This window comes from Cololabis saira, chromosome 21, assembly GCF_033807715.1.
Source record: "Cololabis saira isolate AMF1-May2022 chromosome 21, fColSai1.1, whole genome shotgun sequence".
Classification (NCBI taxonomy): Eukaryota; Metazoa; Chordata; class Actinopteri; order Beloniformes; family Belonidae; genus Cololabis; species Cololabis saira.
The window spans coordinates 17,121,984-17,140,507 of NC_084607.1; the positions used below are offsets into that span (position 1 = coordinate 17,121,984).

Below are 18,524 nucleotides of genomic sequence, written 5' to 3' on the forward strand. Positions count from 1 at the left end.
ATCCTGAGCCACCGGATGGTGGACCAGAATCCGTTTGAGGCCATCCAGAAGTCATTGTCCAATTTTGCTTGGCCTGCCTATACCTATCTAGTGCCTCTGGAGTCCCATGGGCCAGAAAGGTCCTATAGAACAGAGCCTACACACCACCAGGTAGTGTTCAGTTGACAACTCTGCTCCTCTCTTCACCTGAGTGTCCAAGTACATGGCCGCAAATCCGCAAATACGACTACAAAGTCGATCATCGATCTGCAACCTGGGGTGTCCTCATGCCAAGTGCACATTTTAACAGTCAGTTGAGCAACAGTGGGGTGTCATTGCTGTTCTTTTGTTGGGATTTTGTGCAAGCAACAATTTCCATAAGACATACACCATGGTTAGCAAAAGGACTGTTGCTAAAACAGTTATTTTTAGTAGATATATACTAGGTCGTCCTCAGACGAGCCGTCCATCGTTGTCTCCAGTCATCCCGATTCTCCATACAACTTTCCAGTTCGCTGGTACTCTGGGCCCCGGCATCCTTCTTGAGTATGTCCACATATGTTGGTGTAGGACGTCCTCTTGACCGGCGCCCGCGTGTTGGCTCCCACAGCACCAGCTTGCTGGCTGACAGTTCTGTGTGTCTTTGGCAGTGCCCTGCAAGTCTCATTCTCCTTACAGCAACCTTTTCGCTCACCCTTGGTATTCCTTCATATAGGACTTGGTTGGTTACATGTGCATTCTTGCTGATGTTAAGCACTGCATGCAACATCCTGGTGTAGCACCCGTCCAGGGATTTCGCTAGGGTTGGTTTGAGGGTCCAGCATTCACTGCCATAGAGGAGAACAGACTCTACTGTCGCGTTGAAGAAGCTGAGTCTGATTTGGCGGGGGAGGTTGGAGTTCCATACACTGGTCATCCCGTTCAGGGCCCTCCATGCAAGTGCCTTCCTCACTTTTAGATCTTGCTCAGTTGAGTTGACCCACGAACCCAGGTATTTGAAGTCATCAAATACCTAGTCAGAGGTTGATGTTCTGGTGGAATGTTGTAGGTGATGACCTCAGTTTTCTTGGCGTTTAACCTGAGGCCAACCTTGGCACACTCTAGCTCTACCCTGTTTAGTAGTTCTTGTGCCTGTTCCACGTTGTCAGAGAGCAAACTGATATCATCTGCATAGTCAAGGTCTGTGAGCACCACTGCAGGTTTTCGACTTGACCTCCTTGGTGTTAGCGTGAAGCCAAGTTCCTGCTCTCGCCCACTGATTGCCTTCCTGAGTGCATTATCAAGGACTATGATGAAGAGAAAGGGGGCTAATGTATCTCCTTGCATAACCCCAGCAAGGATGTCAAACTCCTCGCTGCTGCCATCTGGGGTCACCACCTTGGCCCTTGTTCCCACGTACATGGTCTCTATTGCCCGGAGTAGGTTGGGAGGAATAATACAACAAAAGATGCTTTTTTTTAGAACTATCGGTATATAACATTGATTTCAACTAGATGATAATGTAGCATTGCTATAGGGGAATGATTTTGCATTGTTAACATACACAAACTTATGATATGCATGGTTAATGCATAAAATGTACAATTGTACAAATTTACGACAGGAAATTAAAAAAAAGGAACTAACCTGAAATTATTCAAGTTGTCTGTAGGGAGTTTTTCACACACGGTCATTAATGCTTGTAGTCTTTTGTCCATATCTTGAATGCTGAGGAAATGAAAAACATTTTAAAAGCTAACCTATTTATTCTCCACTTCTTTGTAAATGTCATCATTTTACATTTTGTCAGTTACAGGGACTTTGGACTTTGGACTACTTTCTGTTATTCTTCATTGCTAAAGGCATAACTGAAGAAATACTTTTAATAGGAGAATAGCAACTCACTTAGAGGCCTGAATCCATTCTTCATAAAGTTCAGTGGTCATCAAGGGTTCCGGGAGCTCACGGAGGTATGATTTAAGGGCCCCTGTGGGTGAAAAACAAAGATGACAAACAAGATGAGGGTAAAAAAATAAATATATTTGAGTTAAATAGAGGGCTGTTTTTTTTTTTTGGCCCGGAAAACTGGCAACACCATGCCCTGTATCTTCACTTCCCTCGAGCAACATTAGTAGTTCTTGCGGTTGCCTTATTCTGACAGTTCAACACAGATTTAATGTTAATATCTGTACTAGACAGTAATATGTGAACATGTAGCCTGAGATGACATTAATGAATTATCCTAAGTATCTGGTATGTTGTCTAAACAAGCTCAATGTTTTTTTCACAACATTAAAGGAAAATCATCTTGTTGTACGTCAAATCAAATCAAATCAAGCTTTATTTGTATAGCGCTTTTCATACAAATAAAAAATGCAACGCAAAGTGATAGGGTATGAAAAATACACACTAAAAGAGTTTAAATAAAACAACATAAAATCCTAAATTAAATTAAACAACATAAAATCCTAAAAGTGGGTCTAGAAAACAAGATCTGCTAAAACAAGCATAGGAACAACTTACATATAAATAGTGACTTATTCCTTGCTAACAAGTACAAATGAAAGGAACGTTATTTAGGAAGTGGGTTTTAAGGATGCATTTGTGTGGAAGTAGTTCACCTGCAATGGCGTGTGGGTCGGAGGAGTACTCTAGCACATCCAGAACTCCACAGTCCAGGGAGGCTTTAAGCTTCTTCAGCTTGGAGGCTGAGGGTGCCACTCTAAAGAGGCCCTATAAATCCAGCACAATAATCACATAATCACTAGTAATTACCAGTTATGACATGTCCCATGCTTCTGACACTGACAGGAGAGAAAACAATGAGGATGGTAAACATCCTCATCCTCACTTAAACTACGAAATATATGAAGGCATAAATTTGGAATTGTTCAGCATGGCTCAAAATAAAACAAACAATACGCACTTTTAAAATATGTTAAGGGATGCATGCGTGTATACTCTGTACCTCCTCTTGCATACCACACTCTAACAGCATGGTGACACAGGCCTCGATGGGAAAAGCGATCTCTCTCCCACTAATATTCAGGTGTTCCTCTAGAGACTTGCCAAATGATGGCTTCTCCACCCACGCCTCTGCAACACATATAGCGGCAATAATCATACAAAGTGCAATATGTACGATAAAACTCACAGTAAACATGAATGCTGACATCATCCCCTGGGAGATTTGTTTTGATGCTATTTTGACATTTATTAGAAAAAAAAAGTAGTGTTGAAGAATTATGCTTAGTTTAAGCTGCTGTAGTTTAAAAAGATGCAAAACTGTTGCTTAATGAGGCGGCTATTTGACACATACAAGCTGCTAACTTCTCTTTTAATTGTCCTCATGATGTTGCTTCAGGTGCAGAAGCACAGCAAATCTTTACTCACACATGTCCACACTCTGCATGACTCACCTTGATGAGCTTTAATCTGGGGCAGGATACTGTGAAGAATTTCTAATGACTTCCTGTGATAGTCTGCCTGCATTTCTATCAGCTATGGAGAAGGGAAGGGAACAGCAGATTACACCAATCACAAGGGAAGTTTGTATGGAAGTGAAAATAACAATACTTATTTTGACACATTTGGGGACCTAATTTACTTACAGTCTGAAAGTAGTTTGCATAGTCTATTTCTTTGGCCACAAAATTGTACATATCTGCTGACAATTGATCCTGAAAATTAAAGAAAAAGAAGAAAAAAAAAATCTTTTAAGAGTAATATCTTGACAAATTGGTTCATTTAGTGTAATATGTATGGCAGGGTTACAAATCCAAGTAAAAGCAAAAGCAGTTTTGGAGGATAAACTGATTTGATCTGGATGGTGACTCACTCTGCAAATCTCCATCCGATTTGCTGTCTCCTCCATCTCTTCTCTCAGGGACTCAGATTTGGTGCCAGGCTGCAGCGTACTCGGGTGACTAGATGACTTGGATGATTGCTGATATCTGTGGGCCGAAAAAAAAGAAACTTTTTAGAGGAAAACTTAAGAGGAAGAGGTTTCTGTCTGTATCTTAAAAGTTAAATACACTGATTTAAATGGACTTGACCTTGTCCGTGCTGAGTCCATGTCCAAGACCAGTTTTGCTAAGTGCTTCCTCTGTTTCTGGATGTTTGGGATGTCCACCTGCAAAACAACAGTAGGAATATTATTTTTTTTGCAGAAGCTGAAGACTAAAGTACAGCTCTGCATTTCTTTCTTATCAAGAGGATGTTATGTCACAACTAGTGCTTAGAATAATAGCAACACCAGCTCACCTCAGCAAGCAAAAAGAGAGGCTCAACTACATCTCTCTCTGTCTGGAACTCAAACTGGAGGAGCTCCTGTGCCAGTTTTTCTTCCGTCTCCCCACACATCTTCAACATCTTTCTGTTTGATGGCAGCCAAACACAAACGCGGAGGGTAATTAGCTCGATCAATAACTCAAGATGACCCATTACGTGTGTGTGTGAAGGAGTATGTGTGCCTAAAGGAGGTTTGTGAGCACTGGCGGTCAGTTAGTTAGTAGTTAGTTACCCTAGGAGAGAGTCATCCCCCAACACTGCAGCACCCTCCTCCATGCACTGTGCCAAGATTGTAAGCGGCAGTTTTTTCTGACAATACAGACACATAATATTACAAAGGTTTCCGTAGAAACGTGAAAATATTCACAAATCACTAGCACACATCATACTGCTTTCCATCAGTTTCCATCAAAAAAGGCAGGTACTCACAGAAGGTGACTTGACAGATCTCTTTTCAGTGTCAGTCCCCTGCTGACCCTGCAGGCAAGCTGTTAGCTTCTTGTGAGTGCTGTGTGTCACCTGCTTGACCAGATCCAGACGCTTCTCCACCTGTACAATCACGCACATGTACGAGAAAAAGTCTGAAATACTTCTGTAGACGGATATCCATGTACTGCAGCAAACAGCCCTGTTCTCAAAACAGCACCACTATCATCTCCACATACAGCATCATCAAATCAGCACCTGCTTCTGCATTTATGCTACAGATTGGCAGCACCCGCATTATTGACATCTAAGCACATTTTGCAAGAATAATATAAATATAAAAACATTTTATAAATGATAAAATATTTATACTGTATACCTCCTTATATGTTTTTTCCTGTAGGTAATATTGATTGTTTTGGATGACAGTATATTATGACTATTATTTTTTTTTAGATTATTTTAAAAAGCTTAATTAATGAATAAAAAGTAACTAATAAAGTAATCTGGAGTTGCATCTTGAGACTATCCATCTGAAAGAGATGCTTGAATGTTTAGCTACAATTTAGCTATATGCCTAAATCTGTAACGAGAACAATGCACTTCGGTTTATGAAATTTCGGGACAAAAAACAAAGAAAAGTTGGAGTCACTAGCCTCCTTGGTGTAATCGCATCATTTGCACACATTAAAATTATCTTACTTATACAAGGACTCCTGCAAGCCCATAATCTATTTAATTTAGTGCAAATCACATGTTATGAGCTTGCAATCCTTTCTCCGACACAGATGCACACATGACGTTGTACCAGGGCTCACCTGTAGAAGATCGTCACTCAGCACCTCTGTTTTTTCTGCCCTGCAAACAAGGGAGTTGAATTATTAAGATTTAGGTCATGCAGAGGATAGGAAAAAATGTCATTAAACATGTCGCTTTTGATGCCCTTTTGATACCATGTGACTTTATTTTGTAAAGGATTTTACAATTATCATAATTTTCTTTGATAAACTGTAATTTGCAACAGATTAGCTAGACTCAATCACTGTTATCTCCAACATTAATGGCATAGCTGCGCTCCAATCCTGTCTCCTTGTAGCATTTGAGTCCGTGGCTTTTGTCTCAGAGTCATGTCGGCACAATCTACATAATGACAGAATATTAAAGACACTGAGTCAGATAAGCCCGTTCCCACTGTTGGACAGGGCATCCCACTGTGATTCCAGAGGACAGGGACTCAGCTGAATTCTGTAAAGGAGGGCAGAACTGTAGTGCCGATGGAGCAGATAAAGCTGCTCAACCGGAGAAGTGAACGAGCCATTAGCTCAAGAGAGCCAAATGCTGGAAGTCGCAAATACGTGGTGTCAGCTCAGTTTAGACGGCTTATATTATAAGACTTCAGTCCTTTTGCCTGCAGAGGTGTTCTCATTAGAACTCAGCATGCTTTTCATAATCCATCAAGAGAAGATAAAATGGGTAAATTAATTTATCAGAATGATACATATTAATGTGTCATATGCCAAAATTCAAGTCTATCAAACTATAGATGCTAATATACAGTTATTGGCCATTTTGGAGTGTGAGAGCAAAAGATAAGTGCACTTCCTGTTCATAAAAACAGTTTTTAAGCTGACAAGGGAGGAGACTGGACTGACAGCTTGACCTCTCGGAGTCAGACAGAACCACACCCATATACCCTTAAAACCACCCAGCAGTATACGCACTGTATTGGCACTTCCACTTCCTGTCTACACAGCCTCTTCCTGCAATTGTGCCCGAACCATGCCAATCTTACTAGAAAAATAATGAACGTGGATTTGTCTTTTCCAAGAGAATGGAAAAGACCTTGGTTGGTTCTTTGTTATTCATCCCCCAGACAAAAATAAATCAGCAGCAAGAAAATAAAATGCACTTTTTATGCATGATACTGTATGTGGTTATCAAATTGCCACATCATAACAACACCTCAAAATTATAGTCTAGAAATGACAGAGAGATAATTTCTACTTAACTAGAGGTGCAACTGATAACTCCAATTCCAGTGATTATCACCAACAACAGAGAGCAGTGCTTTGATGATGTCAGTTATTAGCATCCCCAACCTCAGTGCCAAGATATGAACATGGAGCCATGGGAACTGGGTCAAACCATGTTCCAGTGGATCTAATCACAGCCAGTCTTTTGGAAAACTGCACCGCTCGCTGAGCTAGGACGGAAAATACAGGAAATGTGTGCGTGCATGCCTTATAGAGAGAAAGAGTAAAAGAGAACGATAGCAAATAGAGAGATTTCTGGCATGAATAGTAAGAACAAGTGTGACTGCAGATTGTTGCTTATTTGACAAAGAAGGACAAAAATAACCAAAGCTAAAGTTTATTTCATTTGACATTTAAATAAACCAAACAAAAATTAAGAAAGTAAATATCTGTCAGTGATGTTGCCATTAGGACTTCAAACTGATTCAAGTGTAAATCTTTAACTATTACCCCTACTGGAAAGCAAAATCACAGAAAAGAACGAAGAGCGAAAACTTTTTTTTATGGTGGTCTTGGAGTTGCCTGGTCCTAAAGACCCTGCAAAGCAAATGCCTGGGGGAGAATTCTGAGTTGAGGAGTAATAGTTCTCTCAAATAGTGTGCAGATTGAGCCTCCCGGGGAGAGTAAACACGTGGGAGAGCTGGCAGCCATGTGGGCGATGTACTCATGAAGAGGGAGTAAGACATTGCCAGGTTATACCAACCATCTGCCACAGTGCAGGCATTCCTCTACCTAGAGCTGCTGATGACTCAGTATAAGCAGGCCCACAAACACAAACACATGGAGCCATGTATCGATGGACAGATTGATTAGCTTATGTCAAAACGCTGACCTTTTATGCCAGGCTGCAAACCAGACTCATACCAAAAAAAAAAGTCTAAAACTCTTCATTTCTTTCTTCCACTGGTGTGAAAGACTTTAAAGGTGTACAGACAATCCTGGTTGAATTCAGACAGCTAATGACGATAAACTAAATGACAATATCTACACAGAGATGTAAAGGGATGAACTGCAGCACTTCCAATAATATCTCTCTCCATGCTTGGTAATAAAATTAACAAGACACTAATGAGCAAAAATGTCTGATTTTAATAAGGGACATCTGCACAGGAAGTAATGCGATGTTATTGCACACATGAGAACTTAGACTAATTCCATTAAAGTGGATGCAAAAACTGATGGAAATACCCACCTGACCACTTCAGCTTCGCATTCAAAGTGAAAAATATTTTCTGTTATAAATATTTCTATCCTGTGATTACTATCGGGTGGCTGCACCCGCAGCCCCCCAGCAGCATGCATGGTTTAAAAAGCTTGAATAATTGATGTCAAAATGTGAACAAAATAAAATCTACACTTTTAAACGTATTCTGCTGGCAGCATGTCTGCAAGCCGGCAAAACACGGAGACCATCTGGGGTTTGTCGAACCTAAAATAAAGATGCTATTCTCTAGTTATAGCTGACACTGCTTATGTGGCTAAAACTGGCGCCCAATTTGAGGCCTGCGAGATCAATGCGAGACGCACAGCCCTGTGCAGCTAGGACAGGGTAGCAGAGCAGAATGATGCCCTTAGGCCTCTGCAGGGCACCACATGGCTTGGAGTGCTGGCATTGCATGCGCAGTCAGCCACACATTAAAAGATAGCATGTTCATGCTTAAGATGCTCTCTGAATATTTCTCCATTAAATCCTTTTTCTTTTCTTCCCCAAACGACTGCTGCGCATCTAAAGGCTCATTCGGCTTCCGTCCATGTGACATTGGGGGCTGATAGAATAAGAGGTTACTGAAACAGAGAAACCCACTTACTGTAGTTGTCCAGCAAACTAGGTCACAGTTCTGTCAAGTATGCAGGAATAAATGTGAGGGGAGTGAACACACACACATGCACAAATGTGCATATGTCCAGATTGAGGAAGAACAAGCGCGAGAGCCTGCAGTGTTATGTGATGTTTAACTGGAAACACAACCACTGAGTTATCTCTAATAACTTTACTCATGGTGAACAAATCCACAAAAAGCACCCTGTACTCTGATCTAACTGTATTTTTACACCTTTCCCCAAGCTCACAGTCATACCTCCCCTGAATGATATCAACAGACAAAGAAGTATAAAAGAGCAATACATATCAATACCTCTCTGTGTTTGTTAATTCTGCCAACGTCTTGTCCACTTTGACATTTTTAAATGTGAGTTTGCAGACAAATGTGATGAAACAGCAAGAACCAAATGACTGTTCCTAGGCAACCAAGAAAATGAAAGATTTTGCATTTACTCTATAGAGGAACGAGGAGGAGGACAATAATCTTTTAGAACAAGTAAAACAAAAAAATAGCAAACTGCAGTAAAAGCAGTAGGTAAACAAAACAGGAAACTGTTATTAGAGGATTAGCGTTCCCCGTTTGGAGTCTACGGACGTTCGTGAATGGAAGGAAGTTGGCATGTTGACAGGGAGTCACCCATCTCTTTATTAGTTATTTCTAACAACAATGTCACTCGTGTCTTGCTCTTTTCATCCAGGCTACATTCAAATGTTGGCTGTTTTATGGTGATCAGTAGTCCAACGGTACTGATTTGACCACAAACATTTAAGCTACAAGTCGGAGGCTCCTTTTCACATTCGACACTCATGCCACAGATTTGATGTTCTGTTATTTCACTTTTCTCTCAATTACAAATGATCAGGTTTAGGAGTTACAAATACATATGTGTCATGGTCTATTGGTTTTATTTTGTTATTTCCTCTTGTGTTTTAGTTTTTGGCCTTTGAATTCTCCTGTTTCTTGCATTGGCTTTATTTCCTAATTTATTTTGAAACTATTCCACCTTTGGGTTCTCTGCTAAATTTTGTTTTGTCCTTGTTTCACACCAGGTTTCAGTTACTGACTGTCACATCTGCACTGTATTAGTTATCCTCAGAATATATACCGTGTCTATGTAGCTCACTGCCAGATTGTCATCGTTAGCCCACAGCGCTGTTTTCTCTTTGCCAAGTCTGTTCTGCATCTTTGGGTATTTGTTTGTGGACACCCTGCCTTTGGCATGCTTTTGTTTTCATTTTACTTGATAAAGTAAATATATTCCTCCTCCATCTGCCTCCCACCTGTGAGTCTATATTTGGTTTCTCCCGACTCACTGTGACATTAAGGTTAGAAAAATATACATGGCTAGGGGTTATAAATTGCAATATTCATATGCCATATGTCACATTGTGTTTCCTAACACTAAACAAAAGGCTAAGAGTATGGTGCCTTCATACATTTTTTACGTCATCTAATTTGGTCATGTGACATCTGCAGTCTACCAATTCAACAATATAATATCTGTACAACCGATCAAAACCCAGAAAGGTTTAATCGTTGGAAGTGTTACCAAAATATCTAATATAATGTTAAAGTAAAAGAGATTAGTGAACACTGTGTAATAAAGTTGGTTTATGAAACTTAGTCCGGTGTACTTCTTCTATAACTCCTTTTAGTGGAGTTTTTGCAATGTAAAAGTGTAATTTTCTCAGCAACAAAACCCACTGTTCAGCATAAAGACAGCAGCAAATACAAGACGCCTCAAGCACCAATATGAACGGTTACGGTGCTGCACTGACACAGCTGGTGCAAAGTTCGTTGTGTTGAAAATAATCTCTCCATTAGCAGGCAGTGGGTTTACTGGGACGATAAAAAAAACCCAAATCAGAGTGGAAAAGAAATTGTGCATCAGATGGAAGTGAGTGTTGTTCTGTCTAGTGCTGAAGTTGTAGTAGATCACAAGAACACAAGCTCTTCAAGCTGTTAGTCTTTTGGAGGAATCGGCTACACTGAAAGGAGAAAACAAAACAACAACAAAAAAAGACGCTTCTGTTTGATATTACATCATCTCTTTTGATAGCCAAAATGGCCCCTTAACAAAGGCTCTTTATCATGACCAAACCCTGCAGAGCGCTGCAGCCCGCTGTCTCTGAAAGGGGTTATGGAAGGGTTATCAAAATATCTTGCACACTTGCACCACAGTGCAACAACAGCAATTGTTCTCCATTTGAATGAAAATACATAATATAGTACGCAAGTAATGACTGTTTTCTAGTTATTGCTCATGTGGTAATCTTACACAAATCTTGTCATGAGATGGCCTTAATTTCAAGATTAAACAAAGTGATCAGCCCCAAAGTGAACAAATGTAAATCAAAAATGGAACTGCAGAGTGAAAGCAGCATGCTGTCAGGCCTGCTTTGTGCTGCTGTCACATGCCAAAGTGGGAAAACACAGCAACATGGTGGATAATGAAGGGAGATGTATTGTGCATGCAACAAGCTGCCTCCCTCATCTCACCTGTCGGCTACAAGATGCTCTTTTACAATCCCTCCCAAATTTCTGTCAAGAGATACAGACATGCTCATTCAGTGTTGAACCTCATTTTTATGCAAAAAGAATTTGGTTTGCAGATAAATGCCGCTTCTTCCTTCAGGAATATTGCACATATTTGTACTAAATCTTATTTCTACCCTTCTGTCAGGATTACATAAAAGAAGCACAATATAGTGGATGCAAAAAGTGAATAACCGGCATATTAGGTAATACTTCTCTTGTGTTCTTAATTTTTTTCCTGCAGCTAAATCCTTTATAGTTTTTGTGTGTAACTTCAAATCCATTAAAGCAAAACACAAAAGCTGCCTTGTAATGCCTTCACACACGCCGTGAGGACAGAAACTGAAAGTTAGAGTGAGACAATTCAGCATCCGCAGCCCACGAACGGCTGCCATTTTCTGATAATTGGAATGGTGAGTGGTGAGTACCTAAAGACAAAAGCAGGAAGAAGGCGTTGATCCTATTGCTGATGACGAGCATCAGTCAGGTGGTGACTGCTGATATGGAAAGGGCATGGAAAGCTGCATGCATGTTTGGAAGTTTTTGAAAAGATTTACAAACACAAGATCTTTTAGAAGAATTTAAGGAGGCAAAGATATAGGATTACTTGGAATCTATTGGAGCCATTATCACAACCCTGAATGCCTGCCTCTATCGCTCGTGTGCTGCCTGATTTGTGCCTCAGTGCTATCTTTCTGCCCTCGCTGCCCTTTCTAAGCCACTTGTATGACTGCTGGGTATCAGCCATCCTTCACTCTGCTGGTGGTACAAGCTGTGCAGGTGCGTCTTCTTCTCCGATGACTCCCCCATGTTCCCCTCGTCCTCATTACGTTTATCCTTGCCTGAGACAATCACTGAGCAAATTCTCCAGACTTGACATTCAGGACCAAAACATTTCCTGCAAGAGATTATATGCAGTTTAACTCTTTTTTTTCATTCATATGTACAATCTTGTTGTAGGGTACAACATACAGTACACATTTAAAGGCTTGTATTATGGACGCCTCAGCCGCGCTGTCCCAGACCTGCACAGGGCGGCGAGATGGGAATAGAGATCTAGGTCATGAGAAACGGAGGGTGAAAAATAGCTGGACCAGATTTTTTTTTCTTGTCACTTCAGTTTTTATAAAGATATACAGTGTATATATGTATATATATATATATATATATATATATATATATATATATATATATATATATATATATATATATATATATATATATATATATATATATAGATAGATAGATAGATAGATAGATAGATAGATAGATAGATAGATAGATAGATAGATAGTTATCTTTAGAAAAGCTTCAAATAATTAAGTGAAAATTCATATGTCTGCTCTTGAAATATTGATGCTTGAGTAAGAAGCAATATACTAAAAAGAAAACAATTAATTCCCTCCACTTTGCAGATCTCTGGTGCTCCATCTCTCTTGCACTACCACAACACATTTCTTCAAGCTATGGTGCATGCATGGCTGCACAGCCTTCACTATAAATTCTTCCTTTGCAAGGTAATTGGTCAAGCTTATGATCACATGACATGGATGCTACTCAGGCAGGCGGTAGCAGCCAGAGGGATGCTGACACAGCACACCTGAACGCCAGCCTGCACGTCTAAAACAAGACCGTCGCTGTCCACCGTGTATAAGATAAAAGACTGTTAATGCAGAAAGACGTGCCACGATAGAGATGTCAATACAGCCCATGAACCAGTGAGCGACTTCATAGAAAAGCCTCTTCATGCAGGAACACTTCTGTATGAATATGAATGTTCTGATACCATTGAGGGGTGACTATCCTCATCAAATCATATTGTTTCAGTTTGAGCTGGTTGAAAGTGACAGAAGATTGTACTGTGGGATGATCAACTCCACAGAGATTGCTGATGTTCACGAAGCTCAAACCATTTATGTAATACTGTCCCAGACTGAAGATGGTTGAAGCTTGAATAAGCAATACATCACAGGCCTCTGCTTTTGGTGAAACCGCTAACAGTTTCTCCTGAATGAGGCTTGTATTACTCACATGGCAAGATGAGGAGCAGAAAGTGACAGGAAAGCTTGAACTGAATCCCCCCCTAAAATAATCTCAATTTAAGTCACCAGAGGTCGTTAAAAAAAAACAAAAGGAAAGCAGGATGAATGCTGATTTGTACCATGATGTGAATGTTTGTTATGTGAGCGCTTACATTAAAATTCCTAATGAATCTGCATGTGCACACGTGTTCCCACCCACTGATTCCACACTGACAGCCTGACAGTGTGTGGGTGCAAAGGACACATGGATCCATGTATGCATATAAAGCATGAAGCATGCTGACATTTTATAATATATGCATAAACGCTCTCTTTGTGGGTTGCAAATTTTCATCCGTCGTGGTTAAATATGAGAAAGAACTATTCAGACATAGGCCAACAGATAAACCATGGTTCAACATAACAACCCTTTAACAATGATCACGCAGGGAACATGTGGTGTTTCAGGTAGATAAGCAACTGTACTTCCTTCTGTGTAAAAGAATGAACCTCTTTGGTGTGAACTTTAGACTTTCAGGAAAACCCCTATAAGCATTAAATGTCCTCTTTAAACAATATTCTCCAGGTTAATAGAGATGGTAGGGCTTCAGTTCCTAAAAATGTTCAATCAAGTGTGGTGTCAGAGCCTCACTTTAAAATCAAGTAATGGACAGTTGTGAACTGTTGGACTGACTGACAGGTGTGTAGGGCGGGTAGAGAAGTAGGTTGCAACTCATAACTTTGGTACCAGTCTAAATTCTCATCTTCCTGTCAATAGATTAAGAAAGAAATAGTGAGAAGACGAGTGTTATACCTGTACGACACCTGAGGAAATGTATAAAAAAAAAGGTTGTGTAAAATCCCTTAACCTGCAAGGTCACAAATACAGTTATGGGAAGAACAAAGTTCACTTTCTTAAAATTCCAATATTTTATACTGTTGGGCTTAGTATAATTACGTGTCATACTAGGAAATATAATTGTTTAAGTACAACATTTTATTACCAGGAGCACATAACATACTACACTGGTACTGCAGCTTCCTCCCACAATCCAAAAATATATGTATCTTAGGTTGATTGATGATTCTAAATTGTCCGTAGGTGTGAGTGTGTGTGTTTGTTTGTCTATATATGTGGTACTGCGATAGACTGCCGACCTGTGCAGGGTGTGCCCTTGCCTTTCACCTGTAATGAATCAGAATTAGCTCCAGCAGACCCCTGTGACCCTGTATATACGGTCAAGCGGGTATAGAAAATGGATTGATGGATTTATTTCACTGTAGGGGGGGAAGTGTGGTTGACTCATCTTCACAGCAACGCTTCTTTGAGGCTTATAGGCATTTGCAAATTCACTGTTCTCTCAAGCATGTCAGTCAGTTTGAAGTGTGAACTTTGACTGGGCCATTGTAACACCTTGTGCAGAAATCGTTTCAGTCAAACTAGACAGATGGTCTCATATTTGACGCTGTCTGTTGGTTCAAAAGGGTCTTTATCTAAGACTTAATGATTGTAAAGTAATTAGCCCCTGTAGCTGCCAAACAAGTCCAAATCATTGCCCCTCCACCACTGTGTTTGACAGTTGGTAGGACATTTTTTGTGCTGCTATGCTGCTCTTGGTTTTCACCAAATCTGGTGCCCTGCCTTATGGCCATTTCTACTTGCATCTAAACTTTTTAGAGGATATTGTTCTAGTGTTGTGGTTTACTCCAGCAAAGCTTTGCAAACTTAAGCCATGCTGCCATGTTATCTTTAGAGAGAAGATGCTTTCTTGTTGCATCTTGCACAAACATGTCTTATTTGAATATGTACTGGCATTAACAATTTCTCTGTCTGACCTTGTGAACATACACTCTTGGGAAGATTTGGAAGTAACTTGAATGATGAAATGGAAAGTGTTTGGAAACTGCCTATCAGTCTGGGAAGATTAATAGACAGTAAGACTTATATTCTCTAATGTCACTGCTAATTTCTTTCCTCCTTAGAATCGTGTTAACAAACTCCTGGATGCCCCGGACCAGCAAACTGCAAAAAAAAATGTAATTTGTATAAATGCTTACACTTGTTGATGATCAAGTTATTATGTGCATATGATTATCATCAATTGGTTGATTTTCACACTCTTCATTTGCATGAAACAAGTAAGGGAATGAGGAGTTTTTCCACACAATGTTTCTGCATTTTGGCTTCATTTTTATTTATAAATAATGGTACAGTAAAATGTGTCATGTGGTGTTGTTCCTCTGGGATTCCACCTACCTGATTTAAGACCTGGTAAGGGCCAGAGGATGCCTTAACATCGAAATAGGGTGTATTTTAGTTTTCACGACATGCACACACACTGAGTCACTCTTGAATTCACACTGAAACAGAAATGACTGCAGCAAGAAAATGCAGCCCTGAACAGGGGGTGAATCGTGATGATACACCAAACACAGCCTGCAAGGTGTGTCCCTCCTCCTGAGAGCATGCCACTCACGCCTTCTTGTAGTAATAATGACCCGGCCTCTTGCTCCTAATCCCCCGGTGCTGAACAGAAAACACCTTCTGGTCTTGTGCTGCTTGACAAGCTGCTCTCCATGGATGCAGAGGGAGGGGGGAGCTGATAAGCCCATTGGACCTGAGTTAAAGGTCACAAAACATCTATTCCTGAAAGTGTGTAAAGGGGTTTAAAAGCATCCATGACACAAGGCAGGTGCAGAAGGAGTGGGAAATCTTCTCATACTTATTAACCTCTTACTTAGATCAGTTTTACAGATTAAATTGGTTTAAGAAAATAGTCTTTTTAAGGAGAAAATCTTCGCTTTACTCCAACAAAATGCATCTTATATAAACCCCAGATCTCGCCTGGCGGACTAGAAAACCCACGCCTCTGAGATGCTTCAGTCCTCACAGCTGACAGTACTGCGTAATGAAAACATTGCGCCTTTCCCCATTTTTTTCCTCACGTCGCAGCCCACACCGCATCAAGGCTGATTTATGGTTCCGCGTTACACCAACGCAGAGCCCACGGCGTACGGTGCGTGTCGCCGCGTAACCTACGCCGGAGCTCTGCGTCGATTTAACGCAGAACCATAATTCCGGCTTCAGTCTCTATCACGTTCACCTGCTGACAGGTTTAGTGACAGGAGGTACATGCAAACGCTAATCTCACCGTTTAACTTCCCTCCCATTCTGTGCTTGATGTCAAAATTAGGTCCTGTCATGCTGATGCTCTTTGTTATTGCAAGTGTTTCTTTTTTTGATGGATTTCCGTGGGCAGTTTGGAGCTAATGGGGCAATGCGCCTACCTACACCGTCTATGCGGTAGCATATCCCAGTGGATATTACGCATAGGGACACTGAGGGCGTTTAAAACATGGGGTATTCTCCTGCCTACCCCAACCATCACCGATCACGTGCAAGCCATATATATTTACACGAACAACAAATGAATGAGCTCACATATGTGTGGATTTCATTCACATCCTTAAGGGGCCATAAAAGCGTTTCTCTCCTCTTTCACTTGGCCCGGCGAGAATAGCGCACTGGAAAGCTTTCCTTACCTCCCCACCGTTTGGTTGGCGAGCTGTCGCATCCGGTTGAATTGCTTCTTCATTTTGTATTCTTTTATTATTTTGCGCTAACACCTATGTTGGGAAATATTCCGCATTATTTCTTTCAATATATCGGTCCGTCTTCCACAGAGGCGCAGCGCAAAATCCAGTCTGCCATATTTTCTGTCCTTCATTGCAAAGCAGCCAACGCCGAAATCTTTTTCCAGGATCACATATTTGCAAATTAATATTACTAAAATTACTATTTTACATTTATATTTGCCCTATACTGCCTGCGCAGGGATGCTAGACCAATTCACCGCCGGCACGCTCAGACAGAGCCACGGCAGGGACAAGTAGCGGCTGCGCAGCAGTGCAATGTGGGAAATGCAGTCATCTGAGCTCTTGTGTAAAGAATCCAAATAATATGACGCCTTTAAAGTGTTTCTTGTGGATTTTTTTTTGTTATATTTTTTGTATATTTTAGTCACAAGACTACATTGAACCAAGTGGAGAAAACGCAAAAGACAATTACATCTGGGACGTCTAAGTCTCATTAGCTACGTCTCCTAGACAACGGAGACGAATGCCTGTTTTATTTATTTATTTATTCATTCATTCATTCATCTGTTTATTTTTTCAACTTTTGTATCAGCGTGGGATATTTTCCCATTGTATCACACTGTCGTAAAACAAATAAAATAAAGTAGAAAAAAAAACATGGAAAAAATGTCTCTTTACCCGTGAATGAAAGTATGTTCATTAAAACCTTCACTGCTGAGAGTTGGCTAACAGCTCTACCTAGTGTTTCATATGTACTAATACAAGTAAAGAATTCAAACAAGTTACATTTAAAAAGGGGTTAGTAGTAGTAGTAGTAGTAAACCTTTATTTTACCAGGCAAGAATTGCTAAGAATACATTCTTATTTAAGGCAATGGCCTGGTAGGAGGTGAAAGACCTCCTAAGGGGAAGGGAGAGGGGGAGTAACATTAAGATATAGACAATAAAAGCACATACAACAACAGTGACACAAAAGAAAAAGGAATAAAGACATAATGCAGTGACACACCACAGAATGACAGTTAGTTTGACCTACAGTGACATACAACAAGTTAAGTAAGGACAGAGACACTAAAAGTAAAAACAGTGATACTAGACAACCATAAATGAGACAGTAACAAAACAACAGCAGTAACAGACAGTGTTAGTGAGGTTAGTGAGGGGACAGGATCAGAGAGAACTTTGGCTGGGACAGCTGCATGTATACTTTATGGATTTAGTTATGACATGTTTGAAGGAGTTGACAGAGGAGTTAGTGCTGTTGCCTTGCAACAAAAAGTCTCCTGATCTGAATCTCAGGGGTCTCTAGGGTTTGCACTTGTCATTGTGCATGTGTGGCTTTTCTCCAGGTATAACTTCCTCCCACAGTCAGCTTCAGTTGAGGGGAGTCTTAACTGCCCCTGTGAGTAGGCTATATGTTGTTATCCATATGTGAGCTGTGATAGACTGCCAACCTGTCCAGGGTCTACCCCTGTCTTTTGCCAGCAGGGAGCTGGAATAGGCTCCAGCATCCTTAATAAGGTGAATACATATTTCATATGATACTTCTTTCTGGTGGAGTTTTATAACTGATTTATTTAATTCATTCATCTATCCTAAAACTATTCTGGCGTTAACACATTTTCTTATATTAACTCACCACAAGGGAGCAGTCTTGCTTTACAAACCACAGAGCATCCTCAGCAGAGCGGTGTGAAGCAGCTCTTTAATCATCACAGCTTGGCTGTTTATCCTGGCTATCTATTCCCCTGTAATATGTTACAAAAACAAATGACACTTAAATTGTGGTAGCGCTTCAATAATGTTGACAATCTAATGCTACAATGCATTTTTTTTTTTTTT

The 18,524-nt window shown here is 40.4% G+C and overlaps 1 protein-coding gene across 8 annotated transcripts in view; it reads right to left on the bottom strand.

Annotated features, from left to right (window-relative positions):
- Window positions 1-16,955, bottom strand: part of arhgap44a (Rho GTPase activating protein 44a) — a 30,383-nt gene extending 13,428 nt beyond the window's left edge. For all 8 annotated transcript variants that reach the window (XR_009770692.1, XR_009770691.1, XR_009770690.1 and 5 more), the window contains exons 1-13: window positions 16,630-16,955; window positions 5,493-5,532; window positions 4,678-4,797; window positions 4,481-4,557; window positions 4,222-4,333; window positions 4,014-4,090; window positions 3,797-3,911; window positions 3,570-3,638; window positions 3,378-3,459; window positions 2,927-3,054; window positions 2,580-2,691; window positions 1,864-1,945; window positions 1,606-1,686 (exon numbers count right to left, since the gene is read on the bottom strand). Coding sequence is in view for 5 of the 8 variants with exons in the window: in XM_061711317.1 (XP_061567301.1) it covers window positions 1,606-1,686; window positions 1,864-1,945; window positions 2,580-2,691; window positions 2,927-3,054; window positions 3,378-3,459; window positions 3,570-3,638; window positions 3,797-3,911; window positions 4,014-4,090; window positions 4,222-4,333; window positions 4,481-4,557; window positions 4,678-4,797; window positions 5,493-5,532; window positions 16,630-16,682 (1,148 nt within the window). In the remaining 3 variants the exon portion in view is untranslated. The remainder of the gene's footprint in view (window positions 1-1,605; window positions 1,687-1,863; window positions 1,946-2,579; window positions 2,692-2,926; window positions 3,055-3,377; window positions 3,460-3,569; window positions 3,639-3,796; window positions 3,912-4,013; window positions 4,091-4,221; window positions 4,334-4,480; window positions 4,558-4,677; window positions 4,798-5,492; window positions 5,533-16,629) is intronic.
- Between the last annotated feature and the right edge of the window lie 1,569 nt (window positions 16,956-18,524).